General features: G+C 44.2%; 2 protein-coding genes across 5 annotated transcripts in view; one reads left to right on the forward strand and one right to left on the reverse strand.

The window, feature by feature from the left end:
* Nucleotides 1-593: 593 nt before the first annotated feature.
* Nucleotides 594-17,667, reverse strand: ORMDL2 (ORMDL sphingolipid biosynthesis regulator 2). 3 transcript variants are annotated; one of them, XM_030196727.1, is made up of 4 exons: nucleotides 17,356-17,667; nucleotides 13,850-14,024; nucleotides 13,096-13,247; nucleotides 594-1,652 (listed from the first exon to the last, which is right to left on the reverse strand). In XM_030196727.1, the coding sequence occupies exons 1-4, from the start codon at nucleotides 17,427-17,429 to the stop codon at nucleotides 1,517-1,519; spliced, it is 537 nt and encodes a 178-aa protein (XP_030052587.1). In that variant the 5' UTR covers nucleotides 17,430-17,667; the 3' UTR covers nucleotides 594-1,516. The 3 variants fall into 3 exon arrangements, with proteins under 3 accessions (XP_030052587.1, XP_030052588.1, XP_030052589.1); XM_030196728.1 differs by lacking the exon at nucleotides 17,356-17,667 and adding an exon at nucleotides 17,270-17,347; XM_030196729.1 differs by lacking the exon at nucleotides 17,356-17,667 and adding an exon at nucleotides 17,032-17,117.
* Nucleotides 17,668-17,705: 38 nt separating this feature from the next.
* Nucleotides 17,706-23,117, forward strand: part of SARNP (SAP domain containing ribonucleoprotein) — a 159,673-nt gene continuing 154,261 nt past the window's right edge. The window contains exons 1-3 of one of the 2 annotated variants that reach the window (XM_030196726.1): nucleotides 17,706-17,819; nucleotides 18,510-18,609; nucleotides 20,380-20,426. In XM_030196726.1, the coding sequence (XP_030052586.1) occupies nucleotides 17,787-17,819; nucleotides 18,510-18,609; nucleotides 20,380-20,426 (180 nt within the window). In that variant the 5' untranslated portion in view covers nucleotides 17,706-17,786. The remainder of the gene's footprint in view (nucleotides 17,820-18,509; nucleotides 18,610-20,379; nucleotides 20,427-23,117) is intronic. The other variant, XM_030196724.1, reaches the window with a different exon arrangement.

Consider the following 23,117-nt stretch of genomic DNA (forward strand, 5'->3'; position numbering starts at 1 on the left):
TCCTGATGGACAGCTGAGTCTGGTCTGTTCTTCTCTGAAAGCTGGAGCACAATCAGAGGCCTGTTCTCGATGGATTATTTTGAAGAACCTGTTTACTTGCTTATTTGCATATCAAACAAATAGCTTACGGAATTACCTTCCATTTAAACTAAGGCACACAGCCAGTTACGACAGTGTTGTTTTACAAATTTGAGATAAGGAAGTAATATGTTACTGTACTCTAGTTACGATGGGTTTCTGTAAGGATGTTGATGACCATATTAATACTGTGATAAATTACGTCCCAGATTTATTATTTTATCTAGTATCTTAGCTGTAAATCCGCTATGAGCTAAGTTACTGGTATTAGCTGGCTAGAAATAAATTAACTACTGTGTGTATGGGGGGGAGGGAAGAAGAGGGAGAATAGGAGTCCCAAAGATCATATTTGCCAATGCCATAAACTACAGCTGTTCAGAGCAGAAACTTGAAAACTATGGTTTCAGACTGTTACAAAATCACTATAGACTATTTTGGAAGACTTTGAATATTACTTTAGAAATATAAATCAAACTCTCTAACGTTTGCTAGATATATATCACTTAAATCATAACCATTTCTCCTGAATATTTAATATATAATGAATTAATGCAATAGCAGTCGCTGAAAAAAAACTTCCATTAAAAAAAATCTGCGCAATTAGCAAAAAGGAAGAATAGTCACAAACATTTGTTACATAAGTGGAATACCTGATGGGCTAACGCCTTAGCTGCTCCTCATTACTGCCAGTTACTGTTTCTAGTAAGGTTCTGCATGGTGAAAGTGGTCCATGTTGCATAGTAGTAGTGAATACTGAGCTGGACCTATAGGCATCTATCTAGTGTAGACCTGAAAACTAATGTTTCTCTTTGATGATTCAAGTGTTCAGGTACTTTTGGCCAGGTCTCAGCATACACAAATCAAGTTCCATTTCATACAAAACACAGTCTCGGTTCCCAGCCTAGTAGCACTAGTCACAGTTGGTTAAAGTAAGGTGATTAGTTTCAGGTAATTCAGGTGACAATCCCTCGTTCCCTGGGTGACAGGAAGTGAAATTATGCACAACTATTTTAACATATAACACAGAATTCACCTGGCTGTAAATATACAAATAGAGAAGACATCAAATGTAATAAAAGAAAAACAATTATCCATCTTTGGAGTTTTGTAAGGTCAACTGTCTTTGAGAGTCTAGGAAATCTGCTTTCAGCTCTTAAGATTAAATGTAACAGAAAACTGAGCAGATAACATAGCAACCTGCCTCTTTCCCCCAACCAAACCAAGGAACAAAAATCATAAGCATGGTCTTGAAGGTATGTGGGGGGGGGGGGGGGGGGGGGGGGCAGTGGGGTGCTTCCTATTGGTGTAGCCTTGTGTGGAAACCAAGATCCAATCAGACCCCTTCCACATATCTCCCTCCAGTTTGGGACCACTTAACGATCTGCATGACTTTTCTCAAGCTTTTGAATGTCGTAGGCTGCCAGCATCTAGTTCTCACTCAGTACTTGTTGATGCCAAACACACGCACTCCATGAAACTGAGGCAGTTTGGGCAGCAGGACACTGAGCAAGGAGGCTGTGTTGATGACGAAATGAATAGCATCATACTTGGTATAGAAGCTGGCAAGGAGGTAACTAGAAAGAGAAGATTAATGTTACTTGTATGCTTTAGGAAAATTTATTTCTGGCTTTATCACAACCACAATCCTAGAGCAGCTGAATCCTTCCAGTCAATAAAAAAAGAAGGGGTAAAGAAATGGTTTATTTTCCTTTTTTTTTTTCCCCCAGGCACATCCGTAAAAGGAAGGAGAGCAGGAATAAGAATAAAAAGGAGAAAATTAGGCAATGGGGGGACAGGGAAAAGACCACTAAAATACTTTTATTCAATATTTGCTAAAGAAGATAGACTGGCATATGCACAAGTACTTATAGCCACAGAGTAGACACTACATCATTTACAGAACAGAAGATTTGGGCAAAAGAAAAGTGGATAAGCTCTGGGGTCAAAATGAGATAAATCCTCGATTATTAAGAAAGCACAGAGACTCCTGGTAGGTCTGCTAAGGGATCTCTTCAGCAGAGTGCTGGAGATCACTCACTTTTCATACAACTGATAATAGGCAGGAGAGTGGAAACTACAGGCTGCTAATGGGAAAACGTTTCTGGATACTCTCCTAAAGACCATAAGGCCTTGTCTGCCATCATATACTGGTTTACATTTCCTCAAATTTGTCTGTTTATATTTTTTCAGGCACACCACTGCATCAGGGGGAAAAAAGAAAGTCTTAAATATACGCATTCTATTGTAGAACAAAACAAAAAAATAAAATAAATCCTCAATGTCATTTAACTACATTTATAGACCACATTTTCAACCCACTCTACAGCAAGAAGAAAAATACATCAACAACAGTATTAAAACACAGCAGTTACATTCAGTCTAACTAGTCCCCCAGCGCTCAACCATCCCCCTCAAATACCATGGTAAACAAACAAGTCTTCAATCTGTCTAAAACAGTGGTTCTCATACTTGTCCTGGGGGACCCCGAGCCAGTCAGGTTTTCAGGATATTCCTAATAAATATGCATAAAACATATATGCATGCTTGTCCATTATATGCAAGTCTCTTATGCATCTTCATTAGATATCCTGAAAGCCTGACTGGCTAGTGGTTCCGCAGGACAGGTTTGAGAACCACTGTGTTTGTATTATGGAATGGAGAAGAGTTGAGTTGACAATTTGCGAGATGCTAAAATACATGTGATGAGAATTTAAATTTTACTATGGATTTTTCAGAACGGAAATTAACCCTTCTAGATGTAGATCATTCGATTAAACCACACTTTTGAAACTAAGATTCATAAAAAAATTGACAAGACAAAAAACACGATTCTCAGTTATGACAGCTGTCACCCAAGGTCAATGAAAGATAATTTGCCCGTCTCTCAGTTATTAAGGAGAAATTAAGCATATTTAAAACATAAGTGAAATTGTTTATGAAAAAATTAGGTGTTACCTCAAAACAGTAATATCAAAAGCACATAAGAGGGCTACATATTTCAACTACAATCCTGTGCTACAGAAAAAGAACACGTTTTAACACTGAAGACGACCTATTAACTTGCGTTATGAGATTCTCTTCAGTTGGATCTGACATAGTTAAAATTATGAAAAAAAAAACCAAATGGGGTATTTATCCAGTCAATCCCCATGTTTCAGCAAACATAATTGGGCAATACTTTTTCCAGGGGCAGAAACTTGGAAGACGGGAAAATTAGGTTCTTACCTTGGTAATTTTCTTTCCTTTAGTCATAGCAGATGAAGCCATTACGTATGGGTTGTGTCCATCAACCAGCAGGGGGAGATAGAGAGCACTCAACTTTTCACAGTGCTTCATGGCCAGCCAGCTCCACTGCCTCTTCAGTATTTGAAGCTTCCAAAGCAGTATGGCAAACCGCAATGGGAATAACATGAACTTTCCTCACAGCGAACGATGGCCCCTTAACAAGGGCATGAACTCAAAAGGAGGGAATGAACACATCCTCCTGGAGGGAATAAACTCGTCCTCCTTATTGTATAACTGGAGGGGATACATGCAACCTCCTGGAGGGAATAAACTCATCCTCCAAAACATAAACTGGAGGGAATGGACTCATCCTCCTATAAGTGAACATGAATCCTGAAGACTGTTTTCCAACTTTCTCCCAAGGAAGGAACTTCAGGAAACAAGAACAGAACCTGAAACAGATTCACAGCATACAGACAATCATACAGGGAGGGCTCATGGCTTCATCTGCTATGACTAAAGGAAAGAAAATTACCAAGGTAAGAACCTAATTTTTCCTTCCTTGTCATCAAGCAGATGAAGCCATTACGTATGGGATGTAACAAAGCAATCCCTATATAGGGTGGGAACAGGTCACACCACGCGCTAGCACTTGTGCTCCAAAATGCGCATCCCTCCTAGCAGCCACATCCAGCCTATAATGTCGGGCAAAAGAGAGCTTAGAAGCCCATGTTGCTGCACTGCATATCTCTTGACGAGAGAGTGCTCCAGTTTCAGCCCAGGAAGAGAAAATCACTCTGGTACAATGCGCCTTAAAGGGGGGGGGGGGGGGGGGGGGAAGGATGGGCGGAGCATATTAGCATATTCATTTGCATATATACATATGCAAATGAATATGCTAATATGGAGGAAGGAATTGAAATTTACAGGCAAAATATCACAGATGCACATTTCAAAAAGCTGACATATTTCAATTAATAAGTTCTGAATAAAATACTTTTATCTACCTTTGTTGTCTGATCATTTAGTTTTTCTATTCGCTTTGGTTCCAGTGTCTTCTGTTTTATGCAGTGTCTTCTTTCCAGTAGGCTTCCCTCTGCTCCCCACCCTCCCAGTCCCATCCATCTCTTGCTCCTTCCCTCTGCTCCCCACCCCTCCCAATCCCATCCATCTTCTGTTCCTTCCCTCTGCTCACCATCCCTCCGTCCCATCCATCTTCTGCTCCTTCCCTCTGCTGTGCCTGACCTCTTCCAATCCCATCCATCTCCTGGTCCATCCCTCTGCTCCCCACCCCTCCCAGTCCCATCCATCTTCCCTCTGCTCCCTACCCCTCCCAGTCCCATCCATCTTCCCTCTGCTCCCCACCCCTCCCAGTCCCATCCATCTCTTGCTCCTTCCCTCTGCTCCCCACCCCTCCCAGTCCCATCCATCTTCTGTTCCTTCCCTCTGCTCACCATCCCTCCGTCCCATCCATCTTCTGCTCCTTCCCTCTGCTGTGCCTGACGTCTCCCAATCCCATCCATATCCTGGTCCATCCCTCTGCCCCCCACCCCTCCAAGTCCCATCCATCTTCCCTCTGCTCCCCACCCCTCCCAGTCCCATCCATCTCTTGCTCCTTCCCTCTGCTCCCCACCCCTCCCAGTCCAATCCATCTCCTGGTCCTTCCCTCTGCTCCCAACGCTCCCAGTCCCATCCATCTCCTGGTCCTTCCCTCTGCTCCCAACTCTCCCAGTCCCATCCATCTCTTGCTCCTTCCCTCTGCTCCCCACCCAGTCCAATCCATCTCCTGGTCCTTCCCTCTGCTCCCAATGCTCCCAGTCCCATCCATCTCTTGCTCCTTCCCTCTGCTTCCCACCCCTCCCAGTCCAATCCATCTCCTGGTCCTTCCCTCTGCTCCCAACGCTCCCAGTCCCATCCATCTCCTGGTCCTTCCCTCTGCTCCCAACTCTCCCAGTCCCATCCATCTCTTGCTCCTTCCCTCTGCTCCCCACCCAGTCCCATCCATCTCTTGCTCCTTCCCTCTGCTCCCCACCCCTCCCAGTCCAATCCATCTCCTGGTCCTTCCCTCTGCTCCCAATGCTCCCAGTCCCATCCATCTCTTGGTCCTTCCCTCTGCTCCCAACCCCATCCATCTCTTGCTCCTTCCCTCTGCTCCCCACCCCTCCCAGTCCCAACCATCTCTTGCTCCATCCCTCTACTCCCCACCCCTCCCAGTCCCATCCATCTTCCATCTGCTCCCCACCCCTGCCAGTTCCATCTATCTTCCTTCTGCTCCCCCCCCCCGCGAGATCCAAGATCGTGACTCCGTCTACCCCCCTCTCTTCCTCCCTCCCTCTGGCGCAGGCAACAGTCTTCTTCAGCTTTTCTGTGTTCCTGGCAGTGGTAGCGATGTACACGCTGCCTTCGGTCTGCCCCGGAAGCCTTCTCTTCAAGTTCCTGTTCCCACCTATGCGGGAACAAGAACTTGAAGAGAAGGCTTCGGGGCAGAGCCAAAGGCAGCGTGTATGTCGCTACCGCTGCCAGGAACGCTGAAAAAGACTGCTGCCTGCACCGGAGGGAGGGGGGAAGAGAGGGGGGTAGACGGACACGTTCCTCTCCATCCGCTTGGCTTCCCTGCCCTCTCTGTCTGCGTCCCGCCTTCCTCTGATGTCATTTCCTTTTGGGCGGGACGCAGACAGAGAGGGCAGGGAAGCCAAGCGGACGGAGAGGAGCGCGTGCCTGCTTGTTATTGTTTTTTTTTAACTACTGGCGCGGTGGCGCCTCGTCGTTGTTTGGGGGGGCATTGCCCCCCCTCGCCCCCCCCAGTCTACGCCCATGCTTAAAGGCTACAGGCGGAGACCAGCCGGCAAGCAGATAAGCTGAAAAGATAGTTTCTTTGAGCCAGCGGGCAATAGTGGCTTTAGACGCTGGAGACCCTCTGCGAGGACCTGATAGCAAAACAAACAGATGATCATAGATCCTGAAAGAGATAGTAACTCGCAGATACTGCAGCAGAGTCCTGCGCACATCCAACAGGTGCAACTGCCCAAAAGATTCTGGAAACTCCTCCTTATCAAAGGAGGGCAAGAAAATAGGCTGGTTTAGGTGAAACGCTGAAACCACCTTAGGCATGAAGGAAGGCACGGTCCCGAACCATGACCCCGGACTCTGAGACTTGCAGAAATGGGTCTCTACAGGACAGCGCCTGGAGCTCTGACACCCGTCTCGCCGAAGCAATGGCCACAAGAAAAACGGCCTTTAGTGTCAAATCTTTCTCCGATGCTTGCCGAAGCGGCTCAAAAGGAGAAGCCTGCAGGGCCTTCAAAACTAGCCCCAGGTTCCAAGCTGGACAGGGTGCTCGCACGGAAGGCCGGAGCTGAAGCACCCCACTAAGAAACCGTGCCACATCTGGATGAGCAGCTAAAGACACGCCTTCAACCTTACCACGAAGGGAGGCCAACGCTGCCACTTGCACCCGCAGGGAATTATAGGCCAAGCCTATTTGTACACCATCCTGCAAAAAGTCCAGAATCGGCGCGACAGGAGCCCGCATGGGTGTGATCGCTTTTGAAGCACACCAAGACTCAAACTGGCGCCAAATCCTGGCATAAGCCACGGAAGTGGAACGCTAGCGGGACTGCAAGAGAGTGGAAATGACTGTGTTAGAATAGCCTTTGTCCCTCAATTGCGCCCTCTCAATCGCCATGCCATAAGACCAAAGCGGCAGGCATCCTCCATGGCTACCGGGCCCTGTGACAACAGGTTCGGTACCAGAGGTAAAGGAAGGGGAGCCTCCACTAGCATCTGTCGGAGGTCCGCATACCAAGGCCTCCTGGGCCAATCCGGGGCGATGAGGACCACTTCTGGGTGCAGCCGAATCCGCAGGAGCACGCGCCCTATCAAGGGCCACGGAGAGAACACATATAGTAGGCCCGGAGGCCAGGGCTGAGTCAAGGCATCCAACCCTGCCGAGCGAGGATCTCTCCGTCTGCTGAAGAAGCACGGGACTTTGGCATTTGAACTTGTCGCCATAAGATCCATCACGGGCTTGCCCCATTTGGCACATATCTGCAGGAATACTTCGTCTGCTAGTTCCCATTCTGCTGGATCGATCTGATGCCTGCTTAGATAATCGGCTTGCACGTTGCTCTGACCTGCAATGTGACCTGCCAACAGAAACTGAAGATGCAGCTCGGCCCAGTGGCAAATCCGTTCGGCCTGCGCGGCCAGTGCTCTGCACTGAGTGCCGCCTTGTCGATTTATGTAGGCCACTGCTGTCGTTTTGTCCGACATCACTCTGACAGCCAATCCTTCCAGGGTCACTTGAAAGGCCAGAAGCGCCTGAAACACCGCTTTCAACTCCAGGTGGTTGATGGACCACTCCGACTCCTCGGGTGTCCATAGACCCTGGGCATGCTTCCCCTTGCAATGTGCGCCCCGGCCCTTCAGGCTGGCATCTGTCACTACTAGACACCAATCGGGGAGCGCCAGCGGCATTCCTCGCCGCAGCATGCTGTCTGAGAGCCACTATTCCATGCTGAGTTGGGCCGCAGGGAGCCAAGAAAGTCTGCATTGATAATCCTGAGAAACTGGAGACCATCTTTGAAGTAGGGAATACTGTAGAGTCTCAGGTGCGCTCTCGCCCAGGGCACCACTTCCAATGTGGCTGTCATCGATCCCAGCAGCTGGACAATGTCCCAAGCCCGCGGGCGGGGCATCCTCAGGAGCAGACGGACCTGATTCTGAAGCTTGCACCGCCTTAGCTCGGGTAGGTATACATAGCCTGAGTCTGTGTCGAACCTAGCCCCCAAATATTCTAGAGATTGCGAGGGGATCAGGTGACTTTTGGCCATATTGACGACCCAGCCTAGAGATTGAAGTACTGAGACCACTCTGGCTGTAGCTTGATAGCTCTCTGTTACAGAGTCTGCTCTGATGAGCCAGTCGTCTAGGTACGGGTGAACCCTGATACCTTCTCGCCTGAGCAAAGCAGCTACTACCACCATTACCTTCGAAAAGGTTTGGGGAGCTGTGGCGAGGCCAAAAGGCAAGGCCTGGAACTGGAAATGTTTTCCCAACACCGCAAACCTCAGAAACTTCTGGTGCGGGGGCCAAATTGGTATGTGCAAGTAAGCTTCTTTCAGTTCTAGAGACGTGAGAAACTTTCCTGGCTATACCGCAGCAATGACGGAGCGCAGGGTTTCCATGTGGAAATGCCGCACTCTCAGGGACTTGTTTAATTCTTTTAAGTCCAGAATAGGGCGAAAAGACCCACCTTTTTGCGGCACCACAAAGTAGATAGAGTATCGGCTGTAGCCGTGTTCGGCGGGAGGTACCGGGGACACGGCCCCTAACTGAATCAGACCTTGCAAAGTCTCCTCTACCGCCACCCGTTTGGCGGCAGAACCACATCGGGACTCCACAAACACGTCTCTTACTGGGGCATTGAATTCTATTCTGTAGCCATTTCTGATCAGGTCCAGAACCCACTGATCTGAGGAAATATTGGCCCACTCCTCGGTAAAGAGGGAAAGACGTCCTCCGATGACAGGAAGCGAGGAGGGGGCCGGCGCACCATCATTGAGAGGGTCGCCCCTGAACTCCAGGCCTAGAGCCGGTGGCTGCGGAACGCTTGTCCGAGTGAAAGGAGTTTCTCTGCTGAAAAACGGGCACGAGAAGGGAACCCAGCAGAACGCCCCGGGCGGTACCTTCTAGTTTCACGGAAGCGAGATCTATAAGAGGAGTGGACCACCTGGCCCTTGGAGGAAGGCCTCGGCCTATCTTCGGGCAAGCGCTGGGTTTTAGGATCTCCCAGGCCTTTAACAATTTTTTTTTTCCAACTCCTCACCAAATAAGAGAAGGCCTTGAAAGGGCAACTTCACCAACCTTTGCTTAGAGGCCATGTCCGCTGCCCAATGTCGTAGCCAAATAAGACGGCGAGCCGCCACTGCTACTGCCATTTGTTTAGCCGAAGCTCTGACAATATCATAAAGGGCATCAGCCAAAAAGGACAAGGCCGACTCCAGCCGCAGAGCCACATCCGAGAAGGGCTCCGCTCCATCTCCGGGCTGTTCCACTGCCTGTTGCAACCACGCCAGGCAGGCTCTAGCAGCATAACAACTGCATGCAGACGCCCGAACAGTAAGACCTGCAATTTCAAAGGACCGTTTTAAGTGCTGCTTCCAGCCTATGGTCTTGTATATCCTTCAGGGCAACTCCTCCTTCCACAGGGAGGGTAGTTCTCTTTGTCACCGCAGTGACTAGGGCATCTACTTTAGGCATTGCAAAGCGAGCCAAATGCTCCTCACGCAGAGGGTATAATTGCCCCATAGCCCTGGAAACTTTCAAAGGTCCCTTGGGGTCAGCCCACTGAGCGGAAATAAGCTCTTGGATGGAGTCATGCAAAGGAAAGGCTCGAGCAGGCTTTTTGGTACTAGCCATCCTAGGATTCACAGAGGAGGCCGAGCCACTGTCAGGCTCTTCAATAGAAAGGACCTGCAGGGCATCTGAAATAAGCGCTGGCAGCTCATCACGGTGGAAAATCCTCACCGCGGAGGGATCATCCAGATCCTGTGGTAATTCTGCACCTGACTCTGGCTCCTCAGACCACGCACGAAGGCCTGCCAGAACTCTCCGAATCATCACAGCCCGACCACGGGGGGGGGGGGGGGGGGGGGGGGGGGGAAGGAGGGGCACCACAATCTGAAGGGGAATTAGCCCTTCTACGCTTTTCTTTATGTCATCAGGGAAAATAGCCTCAGCGGGCAGTCCCAGGCCACAATCCACCGGGGGGGGGGACAATAGAAGGGGCCTCAGACGACCCTTGAGGGAGAGCTCTTTTCAGCATGTATGCTTTATGCAATAATAACACAAAATCAGGGGAGAAAAACTCGCCCTGGGCACCCAGATCCCGTCCGGGGCTAGCCGCTCCCTGAATAGCCTCAATTCGAGGTGTTGTCTCCCCCCCCCCCGGGCTCAGGGCTCTCCGTCTCTACGGAGGCCACGCCATGCGGAGAATTCAAAATGGCGTCCGCTGCCAGCTCTGAGCGGGAAGAATCATCGCTTGCCATGCTCGGGCCGGCTCTTACACCTGTACAGCACGATTTACAGAGCCCCGCTGCTGATTTGTGCTTGCCACACCGGGAACAGCGCTTTACATTCTCTGCAGCCATCGCCGAAAATGGCGGGAAAATTCAAAATGGCGGTTTCGCGCCAAAAACGCCCCGATCGCGGGCCCACCCCGGAGGAATTAGAAAACACTCTTACCTCACCGGACCGAGTATCACAGCTCCGGTCCCATAGAAGAATCAAAGGAAAACCTCTGTTCCATTTTTTTTTAAACGCTGTGAGGAAAGCAGAGGTAATAAGAACTCCGGAGGCTCAGATGAGTGGGAAAGGCAGGGAAAGGTGAACCAATGTGCCTGCATCCACTGAGTGGGAAAGGACAGGGAAAAGCAAGCTAATATGTCCACATCCACGGGGGCATGGGTAAGGCAGGGAAAGGGCTGACCTATGTGCCTTCAAAGTGAAGCTGCTATAGCCTCTAACACCCCGACTAACAACTGGCAAGCCAGGAGCCACCCCCAGGCAGATTTTTGATGGAGCTCGAAGAAGCTGCAGCCACCTTGCTTGGGGAGATAGAGAATACTGAAGAGGCAGTGGAGCTGGCTGGCCATGAGGCACTGTGAAAAGTTGAGGGCTCTCTATCTCCCCCTGCTGGTTGATGGACACAACCCATACGTAATGGCTTCATCTGCTTGATGACAAGGAAAGACATTTTAAGCCCTGCAATGTTACTGCAAAAGGAAGAGAAATTGAATAGAGCTCTGCTGCCGGTTGGACATTTCAAAATGTTTATCATATAGTTTATGTGAGATCACTCTTAAAGAATTAAAAAATCCAGCCGATGGTAAAATTTACAAATTGAACAAGTTCACTAATTGCAGAACAGAGTACACTGTTTAGGTGATAAATTTGTCTATGTCTGATGTTGTATGTAGGCATGACCAGCAGAGACTTATGGACAAGAATGGCAGAACATATATCTAATATAATTATTATTATTTGTTACATTTATATCCCATATTTTCCCACCTATCTGCAGGCTCAATGTGGCTTTCATAATACCGTGAAGGCGTTCGCCAACTCCGGTAGAGAAACAAATACAGAGTGATCTTATAGTCAAATAAGGTTCATGTGTTACAGACACATTGGGGAATTGTACAGAAGAAGAGTTAAGTGGTGATTCATTATGAGCTTTGGTTTCATTGTGTTGCAGGGTTCAGGCACTTAAGTTGGGTCGGTAGGGTATGCCTTTTCGAACAGGTTGGTCTTTAGTGATTTCCGGAAGTTAAGGTGGTCATACGTTATTTTAACAGCTTTTGGTATGCATTCCACAGTTGTGTGCTTATGTATGAGAAGCTGGATGCATAAATTGATTTGTATTTAAGTCCTTTACAGCTTGGGTAGTGGAGATTTAAGTATATTCGTGTTGATCCGACTGTGTTTCTGGTTGGTAGGTCTATGAGGTCAGTCACGAATCTTGGGGCGTCGCCATAGATATATTTTATGGACCAGGGTGATTTTAAAAGCAATACGTTCTTTGATTGGGAGCCAGTGCAGTTTTTCCTCGGAGGGGGTTTGTCACTTTCGAATCGCGTTTTTCCAAATATAAGCCTGGCTGCTGTGTTTTGAGCGGTCTGAAGTTTCTTTCTGAGTTGCTCTTTGCATCCCGCATAAATTCCATTGCAGTAGTCAGCATAGCTTAGTACCACTGATTTTATCAGGTTACAAAATGTTTCCCTCGGGAAAAATGGTTTCATGCATTTGAGTTTCCACATTGAGTGGAACATTTTCTTGGTTGTAGAGTTCACTTGGCTCTCAAGTGTAAGGTTACGGTCAATTGTAACACCGAGGAATTTCAGGCGATCTGAGGTAGGGAGGATGTAATCTGGAGTGTTTAAATTTGTGGGTTTGTTCGTATTGTATTGGGATGAGAGGATGAGGCAATGTGTTTTTTCTGTATTGAGTTTTAGTTGGAATGTATTTGCCCATGAGTTCATGGTATTCAAGCTGAGCTTGATTTTGTTGGTGATTTCTGTCAGGTCATGTTTGAAAGTAATGTATATTGTAATGTCGTCTGCATAGATGAATGGGTTGAGGCCTTGGATGGATAAGGACTTGGCTAGTGGGGTCATCATTAGGTTGAAAAGGATCGGTGATAGTGATGATCCCTGAGGTACTCCGCAGTCTGCTTTCCACGGTGATGAAATGTTTGAGTTTGATTTCACTTGGTATGTTCTGGTGGTTAGGAAACCCTTAATCCAACTAAGTATATTTCCACCAATCCCGAAGTAGTCTATGAGTCTTAATAGTATATTATGGTTTACCATGTCGAATGCACTAGACATGTCGAATTGGAGGAGCCATGGACCCTTTTATACACGCATGCTGCTGCCTTAGAGGCAATATGGGGATTTATTGCATAAAAGAGATTGATCTTACCTTCTAGAATTCCATGTTCAAATTGCTATCTACCATAAATAAGTGACCAAATCACATTTAGCCTTCTACCTGCATTAACTAAACTTTTTTTTTTTTTTTTTTTAAGTACAAAATATAATTTGACAACAAGCCATAAAAACCTCTGGATTATCTGTGGGATCAATTCTTTTGAATGATGAAAGACAACAGATTGATACTGTACCCTTGACTCCAATGAGTAATTTCCACCAGCAAAATCATGATAATTTCTTATGTAGCTTATAGTGTGTGCCTTTCTCTCGTTTCCATTTCTAATTCAGTAGTACTCACAGGACTATTGGAGAAATGCTAAGGAACTTGCGGGAGGAGGTGAACTGGATACCATAATCCATCTGTTCCCAGTGTGTGAGGAGGCGAGCCTTCCCCTGATCCGGGGTCTCAAATGGTGTCCCTTTAACTGTATGTAAGAAAAGATACATCACCTGGGGAAGGAAGAGGAGAAGCCAGGTCAAATGTTTTTCCTACAGGTATATCACATATTAAATGAGACAAATGGCAGGCTAATATCTTCCAAAAGAGGACATGAAGACTGAGTCCCAAGAGTAGCCTCTATCAAATAGGACTGTGTAGAATTACTGCACTGCTTCACTGAAATATTCAATGTGACAGCACAAAGATCAGAAGTATAATTTCAAGTTGCCCAATTTTGTTATCTATAAAAAAATGTTTATCTATGGGGATGGGGTAGCCTGATATCCTCATTCTGTTGCAATTATTTTTATTTTGATGATATTGGTTTTTGTATGTTATATTGTTGCTGTATAGATTGGACGATAACCCAATAAAGATATTTCAATGTAATCATCCATAAAATCAAGCCACTAGATCAGGGGTTCTCAATACAGTCCTTAGGACACACCTAGGCAGTCAGGTTTTCAGGATACCCATAATGAATATGCATAAGAATTTGCATGCACTACCCTCACTGTATCAAATCTTTTCTAAATAGGGCATCTTTAGAGTTGTAGTCTCACTTGCATAACTGAGAAGGCAACACTAGACAAAAAAAAAAGTTTTGACTAACCAGGTTGTGAATAACATTAGTGAGAGTCCAGACGACAGGAATACTGAAGAAAGGAATGCTCAGCAGGATCACATGCAGAAGTACCACTAGGATAATGTAAGCCAGCCATACCCCTCGGCTGTTCAGCACCCTGGTGTTGGGGTTCACCTCACTATGAGCTACCCCAACATTCATCCTGCAAATACAATAAGAATCAGTCAGACTGGGCAGGGGAAAGTGAAAATGGAGCAAGACCTTAAAATATGGGAAGGTGACTTTTGAGGGGGGGGGGGGAACACAAGCTCTGCAGAAGGCTAACCTAGTATTTTGACAGCCTTGATAAATGATCTTCACAGCGCACTTGACAATGGGAAGGTAGTGCCCACAGTTTCCTTCAACCAGTCGGCAGCTTTTGATCTTGTATAATGATCTACTTTTTTTTTAGCATTTATTTATAATTTTTCATTTTACAGGGGTCACTTGCAAACAGTAATACAGAGATGACTGTACATTAATACAATATTAGAGGAAAACAATCTCAACTAGATAAATGGACTATATACAATCTTTCTCTTTCTTAGACCACAAAATAAATAGAGAGTGAAACAAGACAAGGAGATCAATTAAACAACAGTAAACAAAGAAAACGTGGTATTATCCTGATTATCCCCAGTTATTATTTATCTGAATCATTATTCCACATTGATCGTCTGGTTGGCTATTTCAAACCCAAGACGGTGTATAGTCAATTAATTTCGTTGGAAACATACTTATTGTCCAATATTAGTGGAAATAATACACCTGATTTCATATTTTTCTCTTTTAAAACCAGAAATTATTTAACAATACAAACACTTGAATCTCTAATCCAATTCCCACTGATTAAGGTAATCCCAGTTTCACTCCTTTTGAATTAATATACTAAGAGGAATCATTTCAGAGGGAAAAAAATTTAGGAGTCATACCCGGAACTCTGGGAAAACAACAATCTGGATATTAATCATCTGTAATAATATTCATTTTGTTCAAATTTTTCTGGTCTATTATCATTTTCAAAATCTTAACCATTTCCTACTCCTATAGAACTTCATTTGCTGTATCAATTTTTCATACACAAAGGATTCGATTTGATTACTCATGTGGCTCACTAATGAGATTATATCTGAAGCAAAATTATTTACTACCACCGTTAGGTCCTGGAACGCCTTCCAGATGATATTCAATGTAACCTCCACGGGAGCCAAAAACTCCACGCTGATAGCTCTTATGATAATGATCTACTTTTATCCAGATTGTCTAGAATAGGGATATAGGAAACTGTCCTTTCTTGGTTTACTTCTTTATTGCCCATTATACCTATACTGTCACCGTGTCCAACCCCAATATACAAACAGAGTACCATGGCATTTTCAGGATGCAGCTAAGGAGACTGAATTAGCCAACTGGGATTTGCATGGTGGGGATGGAGCCAATTAAAGGGGGGGGGGGGGGGACAGGCAGGAGGGGATTCATGAAAAGGGCTGTTAAAATAGTGACTAGATAGAGAATATCACGCCACCTCTGGATCACTCCATGTTACGACTGCATCTTGAGTACTGTGTGCAATGCTGGTCACTGCATCTCAAAAAAACAAAAAAGATGTTGTACAACTGGAAGAGGTACAAAGGAAGGCAACCAAAATAAGGTGATGCAATGACCCTCATATAAAGAAAGGCTAAAGAGGTTTTGATCTCTTCAGCTTGGAGGAGATGGCTGAGGGCGATAGGTCTATAAAATCCCAAATAGACAGGAACAGTAAAAGTAAATCCATCATTTACTTTTTTAAATAGCAGAAAGACTAGGAGACGTTACATGAAGTTACATAGAGGCACATTTAAACAAATAGGAGAAAATATAGTTAAGTTCTGGGACTCTTTGCTGCAGCAAGTGGTAAAAACAATTAACGTAACTGGGTTTAAAAGAGGTTTGGACAAATTCCTGCAGGTAAAGACCATAAACCATTAAGGTAGACCTGGAGAAAGACATTGCTCCTAGGATTATGTAGCATGAAACCTTGCCACCTTTTGAGACTCTGCCAGGTACTTGTGACCTGGACTGGCCACTATTGGAAACAGGATACTGAGTTAGACTTATCCTCAGTTTGACACAGTAGAGCAACTCATGTTTTAATTAGCTTAATTAGGATATACAACTTTCTTAGATCTGTTGAGAATTCCTTACATACCATCAAAAACAACAAGTAATGTGGGAAAACCTGCCATGCTTTTTTTTTTTTGTTAGCATTAAAAATATTCCATAAATACCCATAATCCTTTTTTATTGATTTTTCCTAAAAGCAGAGAATCTGGAATGTCTGGGGCCTGATTATTAGCAATATATTAGCAGTATAAATTCTAACTGTTTACAGTGGAGGAGGAGGAGGAGATGTAGTTGAGGGAGAATGGGAGACTGTTTACAACCAACTTGGGTCCCAGGTGGGGAAGGGAAATGGAACTTGACATACCGCCTTTCTGAGGTTTTTGCAACTACATTCATATGGGTTTACATATATTCAGATACTTATTTTGAACCAGGGGCAATGGAGGGTTAAGTAACTTGACCAGAGTCACAAGGAGCTGCGGTGGGAATCAAACTCAGTTCCCCAGAATCAAAGCCCACTGCACTAACCACTAGGCTACTCTCCACTCCTATTACCCCTCATCCAGTGGTATACAGGTAAACATTAAATAAGACCAGCCAAAAGCTAGATGCTGCTGGTTCAACTGTACTTCAAATTTGAAAAGAAAAAAAAAAAGGGATCAGCAGTACTGAGAGGAAATGAATGTAGTATAACCCCCCCCCCCCCCCCCCCGCCAATTCTACAAAAGTCACCCAAGCAATTACCTAATCCTAATTTTTCCACTAGGGGACCAATCCACTATCCGACCCTGTACAGCCTTCCCAAACACACAGCGACGACTACCCTCACTCCCTTATGCTTTTGATCATCTGCCTGTTAATCTTCCATTTGCAGGCATAGGAAGCTGTTCTAAGAATGTCAGTGGACGCTGAGCACCCCCAATATTGAGCAAGTTCCTTCGCCGTGTCCAGGTAGAAGTAATTAATTCGTGTTGTGTTTGGTACCCCATCATTTTGTAATGTTGGCGCCTGTACTTTCAATTCGCTCTTGGAACTTGAAATGAAAACGAAACGTGAAAACCTACAAACTGATTCAGTTACCAACACAGCTCTGCGTTTTAATACAGCAAGAACAAGCTGCATCCTTCTCCTCTAAGAGATGTCGAGATCCTGAGATAGATATAACCAGTCCAGAGACACCCGGATAAAGGCGCAAAGGGGAAGAGGAAAATCTACCATTGGTACGTGACAGCAAACCCTAGAATGCTCTACAACCCAATCGTGCAAGTCTAGAAAACGGGTCCCTGCAAACCAATGACCTACCATCACTAACTTGCAACTACCTCTACTCGCAAATCTCATCATGTGTATGACGGTGACGGACTAGATGCCCACACCCAGTCACTCACCTGATGCTGCCCCCTTTGCGGTCCCCCAGGAGGAATGGATGGAAGCGCGAGTTATTTCCGCTTCCGACGCTCATTGGTTGAAAGGCGGCAGAAACATAGACTTCATTGGTGCTACCGTGTTGGAAGGCTGTTACGTCGAGAACCTCTTCTTCTGTGATGATTGGCTGAGGCTGTTCTTGTCACGATCTCATTAGTCCATTAAAAGCGAGCAGGTCTCAAGTTACCTCTCTGTAGACATCAAGGTGATTAGATACATGGCGGGCAGGTCTTGAGGGCGGAGCCTTACTAAGCCAATCCCGAAGGGCTTTGTTACTGGTGTGTATATTCTTCCCCTTCTTTGGCTATTTGTTCAGTTACTGCGGTCACCATTGGCTCACTGGGTTAGTGGCTAATGAGGAGGTGGGTGGGAGGGAAGGAAGAAGAGGAACAAAATGGCGGATGTGCTAGACATTCATAAACTAAAGGTAAGTGAAATATATAACTGTTTGGCTGCATAGCCAACACTTGTTTGGGGTAGACTTCGTGTGTATAGTGGGTGAAGATTATGTCGTGAGAATTCTAGCTGAAATGTGTCGTGGTGCACGTAGTAAGTGAAATTTTATGTAGCACGCGCTTCTCTCTCCCTTGGTAGGGTTGCAAACTAGATCTTGATTCGCCCGACAGGGTTGATCCAGTTCTGGGCTTACCACATTGTATGCAGGGACTTCTGGTTTTTGATTTTCTAAGAAAAGCAAGTCTATGAAGTCCCTGCATGTATTGGGGTCAGCCCAGAACTGGATCGTCTATCCTGTCGGGCGAATCAGGATCCGTTGGCAACCAGAGTCTCGTTTGTTTGCTTTTCCTGTTTTTTTTTTCATGGTAGCTGTTTTTGTATAATATGGAGGAAGGGGGGTTGCCTTCTCAGAAGCGTGTGTGTGTGGGGGGTGGTCCTTTCGGATGGTCAAAGCTGTAAATTTTCTCTTTTTTTTAGGAGGTGGGACGTGGGAGGGAACATACTAAATTGCTGTTTTTTTTTTTTTTTGATTGTTGGTATTGTCAAATACTGGTTTAGTATCTTTTAAAAACAATTTTTTAAAACTTTTTTTTAATTTTTGGAAGGTTAATGGTGGGGTAAATTTACAATGTGAATGAAAGTCTGTTTCTTTGTTTTACAGCTTGTTGAGCTGAAACAGGAGTGTTCAACTCGAGGTTTGGAAATCAAAGGAAACAAACAAGATTTGATTAACAGACTGCAGGCTTTCCTTGAGGAGCATGGTCAGTGCAAGTTCCACTGCTCACCTGGCAAGGAGGCGAGATGGATGTATTTCTATGCTTCTGTGCCTGCTTGGAAAGTAGCTAGGGCTGCTGCAAAGGGCACTATAGGCAGATCTTCAACTTATGAACTCCTTCCCGTTCCCTCCCCTCTTGTTAACTTTCAGGTCCCTAATGTGATAACCCTACCCCAGCCTCCAAGACGTGCTTGTATATACCAAACTTTTATGGTGTAGGTATATGAGAGTAATTTGTACCAAGTACATAAACTAATTGAAAACTGTTTACCTTTCCTGCAGTACACATTGGGGCTCTTTGAGTTTGTATGTCTGTCATGGGACCTCTTGTTTTGCTTTGACTGCAGCTGCTGTTTGCTGCCCTGTGGAAACTGCTGTCCTATTTATTTATTTACCTTCTTTTTGAAAATTCACTTGAGGTGGTGTACAGTCAGAATAAATCAAACATGAGCAGTAGACAGTTACAGCAGTAAAAATATTTAGATAAAAAATACAAAGTATGGCATAGTATACTACTTACAATGTCAACACAATACGTAATAGAACATTTTAATAGACAGTGTAGGGTATAAGCAAAGATGGAACATATAAAAAGGTATGAGAATAAGAGGAGTTAAAAAATAACATGACTAATTTAAAGAAAGTTGCACTTGAGGTTAGAGAGATGGTTAAATAATTCTCAGCTAGGGTAGACGTGGATAAACGTCCTCCTGCAGTATGTGCAGTCCGTGTTACTCCCTGTGTCTGTGAGTGAGACTAACAAATTAGTTGTTACTTCTATTAAAGGCCTGGTTGAAGAGCCAAGCTTTCACCTGCTTCCTGAAGTACAGCTAATCTTGTGTTAAGCGGAGCCTTTCAGGGAGTGCATTCCAGAGTGTGGGGGCTACTCCGGAGAAGGTTCGCTTGCAGGTATCACATTACATCACATCATGTAATGTCTTTTGGAGAGGGTGTGGTTAGTGACAGTCCTTGAGAGGACCTTAGTGTCTTTGGAGGTGTGTAGAGGATCATCCTATTCTTCAGGTATTCGGGGCCATTTCCTTTAAGAGCCTTGAAGAAAAAAGCGGGGTACAAATGTAACAAAAAAAATACATAAAGTTTCAAATTTGGCCCTGTATTGTCTGGTAGCTAGTGAAGCTTTTGCAAAAATGGTGCGATGTGGTCACGTCACTTGCAGTCTTAAATATTTGCCACGTTATTGTTGGGCTGTCCCTGAAAACAGCAGTCCTCTTTTTTTTGGTTTTATAATCTTGTATCAAAAACTGCACAGATGAGCCAAGTGTTGTTTACAGCCCTTTATACCCCCTCCCCTGGTATTGCTGCTGGCTTTAAACTATTGGTAGTGCAGATATAAGTGTTAAAGGAAGAAAGATATTCTGCCTACTTAGGCTTTGATTCTTTTGTTAAAATAGATTAGGAGGCATATTTTCAAAACACTTAGCCTTCCAAAGTTCCATAGGTTTCTATGGAACTTTGGAAGGCTAAGTGCTTTGAAAATATGCCTCTAGGGCTCTTGGGGGGGGGGGGGGGGGGTTAAGCTATGTAACTCGGAAACATTGTTAGATTGGAGACACCTATGTGGGGGGAACAGTTCATTTTTGTATGCATATCTTAACAATTTCTTAGCAAATAGTGAAGAAAACAGAGTAAACCCTTTAAAGGAAAGAGCAATTGTACAGAAACAAGCAGGCTGTTATGCTGATTGAGATTGTATGCTTCAGAACTTCCGTTCACTTCTTATTTATTTCTTCTTCAGCTGTTGAGGAAGCCAATGAAGAGGATGTACTTGGTGAAGAAACTGAGGTAATGCTTTGACATGGTTCTCTTTTGTGTAGTTTATCCAGGGAACAAAGTAAAATGGGTTCTCTTAGGCACAGCATGATTTGTCAAGTCACAAGTCAGACATCTTAATCAGCGTAATGATAATGGTACCATTACTGAAAAACTGTTGTAGAAATGACTTTCTTCAAAAGAAAATCTGCCTTTATTGAGGAAATATGATTGTTTTAAGAAATCTACCAGTACATGTGTGAGAGTATGATGTGGAGCCTCAGAGAGCAAGCTGATGGCGGTTGTGACTCCAGTTAATCACTCAAGAAATAACATGAGCTGTAATCTTATACTGTTAACATCCCATTTGAGATTTTTTGTGTCAGGGAAATTATATCTTAAATTGCTGAGAAATTAACAGTATTTGAGATGTGCTTTTATATTTTTTTGGCCTGATATTTCTTGCTGCTTCTTTGGGCTTCCAGGTCAATCTGGTTTTTGGTGCTGTCAACCTTAATTCGCACCTGGGAATCTTTTTAAATCTGTTTCACAATCAGTCTCTTCTTTTTGCCCTAGGTGTCATAGTGACACTTCTATTGGTAATGTTGTGGGCCAGAAGTCACAGCTTCCTCCAGGACCCTGTGTGTACCTTATACTTGGGCCAATTGATGTCGGTATTGAGTGAGAAAAGGCTGGCAGTGCCAGCCCGATCCAGAACAGTGACTTTAAAAATAGTGTGAAAAGGCCAGATTTCTTCTTTGCCGCACACAACTTCATTGAGTTATTGGGTCAGACTTCGAAATTTCTCTTCTGTAGTTTATGGTAAGGTATAAAATGATAATGGGAATTGTCTAAAGTAGTATATGACATTATTTGTCTGGGAGTCTTAAAAATGTTTTCTTCACGTTGACAGTCCTGTTTGGTTTGGCCATGTCGCAACAGTTCCCTAGTACTTGCCTGAACATCTTTTATTTATTTATTGCATTTGTATCCCACATTTTCCCACCGTATGGCAGGTTCAATTTGGCTTACATATTGCTGAAAAGGCGGTTACAAAATTTAGATTTGTAGAAGTCTAGTACATAATACAGAAGTAAGATAAACGCTTAGGTTGATATATTGGCATATTGTGAGAGAGGTTAATATAGTTTTCCATTTGTGAACTTTTCGTGATGTATGGTGGTGTGGGATTAGGCAGATCCAGGGGGGAAGGACTTCTTGAAAAGATGTGTGTTCAGGTTTTTTCTGAATTGTAGGTAGTTTTCTCTGAGTTTCAGGTCTTTGGGTAGTGAGTTCCAAAGTTGTGTGCCTATAAAGGAGAGGCTGGCAGCACGTGAAGATTTGTATTTTATACCTTTGCAATTGGGGTAGTGAAGGGTTAGGTAGGTTCTTGCTGTTCTCCTCACGTTTCTTAATGGTAGATCGATACGTTCCGTCATGTAATCTGGTGCAAGTCTGTAGATGGTTCTGTGGACTATTGTGCATATTTTGAATGTTATGCGAGTGTTAATAGGAAGCCAATGTAAGTCTCTTAAGATCACTTCAAATCAACATTTTCTTTATAGTGGAATTACTGAACAGGTGCAACTCTAGAGTGCCACAAGGTCTGATTTGTGAAGATTTTCACAATGATTGTTTACATTTATTTGTTTCAAGAATTGGGCTAATTTTATATAATTTGGTTATTTTGAAAACCAGATTTGTTTATGGCACTCGGACTATCACTGGCATAGTGCCATTTCTCAACCTGTGTGCATCAAACGTTATTACCAGATGTTCAGGTCCAGACTAGTAAATGGACTCTGCTTGCAGCAATAAGAGACCACAGTGGGTTTTTTTTTTTTAATAAAGTTACTCCACATAAGTGCATAAATGACTTCTAGAAATACCAGTTATGTAAAGTACCTGCTTTGACATCAAAGTGTGAATATGGGTAGTGCATGTAATTACAAAATGCTCTAATTTGTGCTTTAAGCTTGCAAAATATAGGCGTGGACATTTTACACTAGTTCTAGTAAATGTTCATTCCTGTAGTATAGCATGCATTAGGTGACATATGTTTAGTATTTTATGAATAAAAATAGGCAAGTTTCTTTATAAAGTAGTTCTTATGGCGAACTGCTATAAAATTACCCTCTGTGGGTGTAAGAGCTTCTTTCAAAGCATGTTGTTTATATTTGAATTTCTGAATTGTTTGCTCTTGACACATTCAAGGCAGTTTATAGTTCTTAAATTTAAGAACATAAGTGTTGCCATACTGGGGCACACTGAAGGTCCATCAAGCCCAGCATCCTGTTTCCAACAGTGGCCAATCCAGGTTACAAGTACCTGGCAAGATCCCAAAACAGTACAATACATTTTTTTGCTGCTTATCCTAGAAATAAGCAGTGGATTTTCCACATGTCCATTTTAATAATGGTTTATGGACTTTATTTTAGGAAGCTATCCAAACCTTTTTTGAATCCTGCTAAGCTAGCTGCTTTTACTATATTCTCTGGCAATGAATTCTAGAATTTAATTTCATGTTGAGTGAACAAATATTTTCTCAGATTTGTTTTAAATTTACTACTTTGTAGCTTCATTGCATGCCCCCTGGTCCTAGTATTTTTGCAAAGAGTAAACAAGTGATTCACTTCTACCCCTCCCACTCCACTAATTATTTTATAGATCTCTATCATATAAGTTAAAAAAGTGCCTATTTATGGTTTAGACTAGAATAAAACA

Source organism: Microcaecilia unicolor, chromosome 3, assembly GCF_901765095.1.
Source record: "Microcaecilia unicolor chromosome 3, aMicUni1.1, whole genome shotgun sequence".
NCBI classification, from domain to species: domain Eukaryota; kingdom Metazoa; phylum Chordata; class Amphibia; order Gymnophiona; family Siphonopidae; genus Microcaecilia; species Microcaecilia unicolor.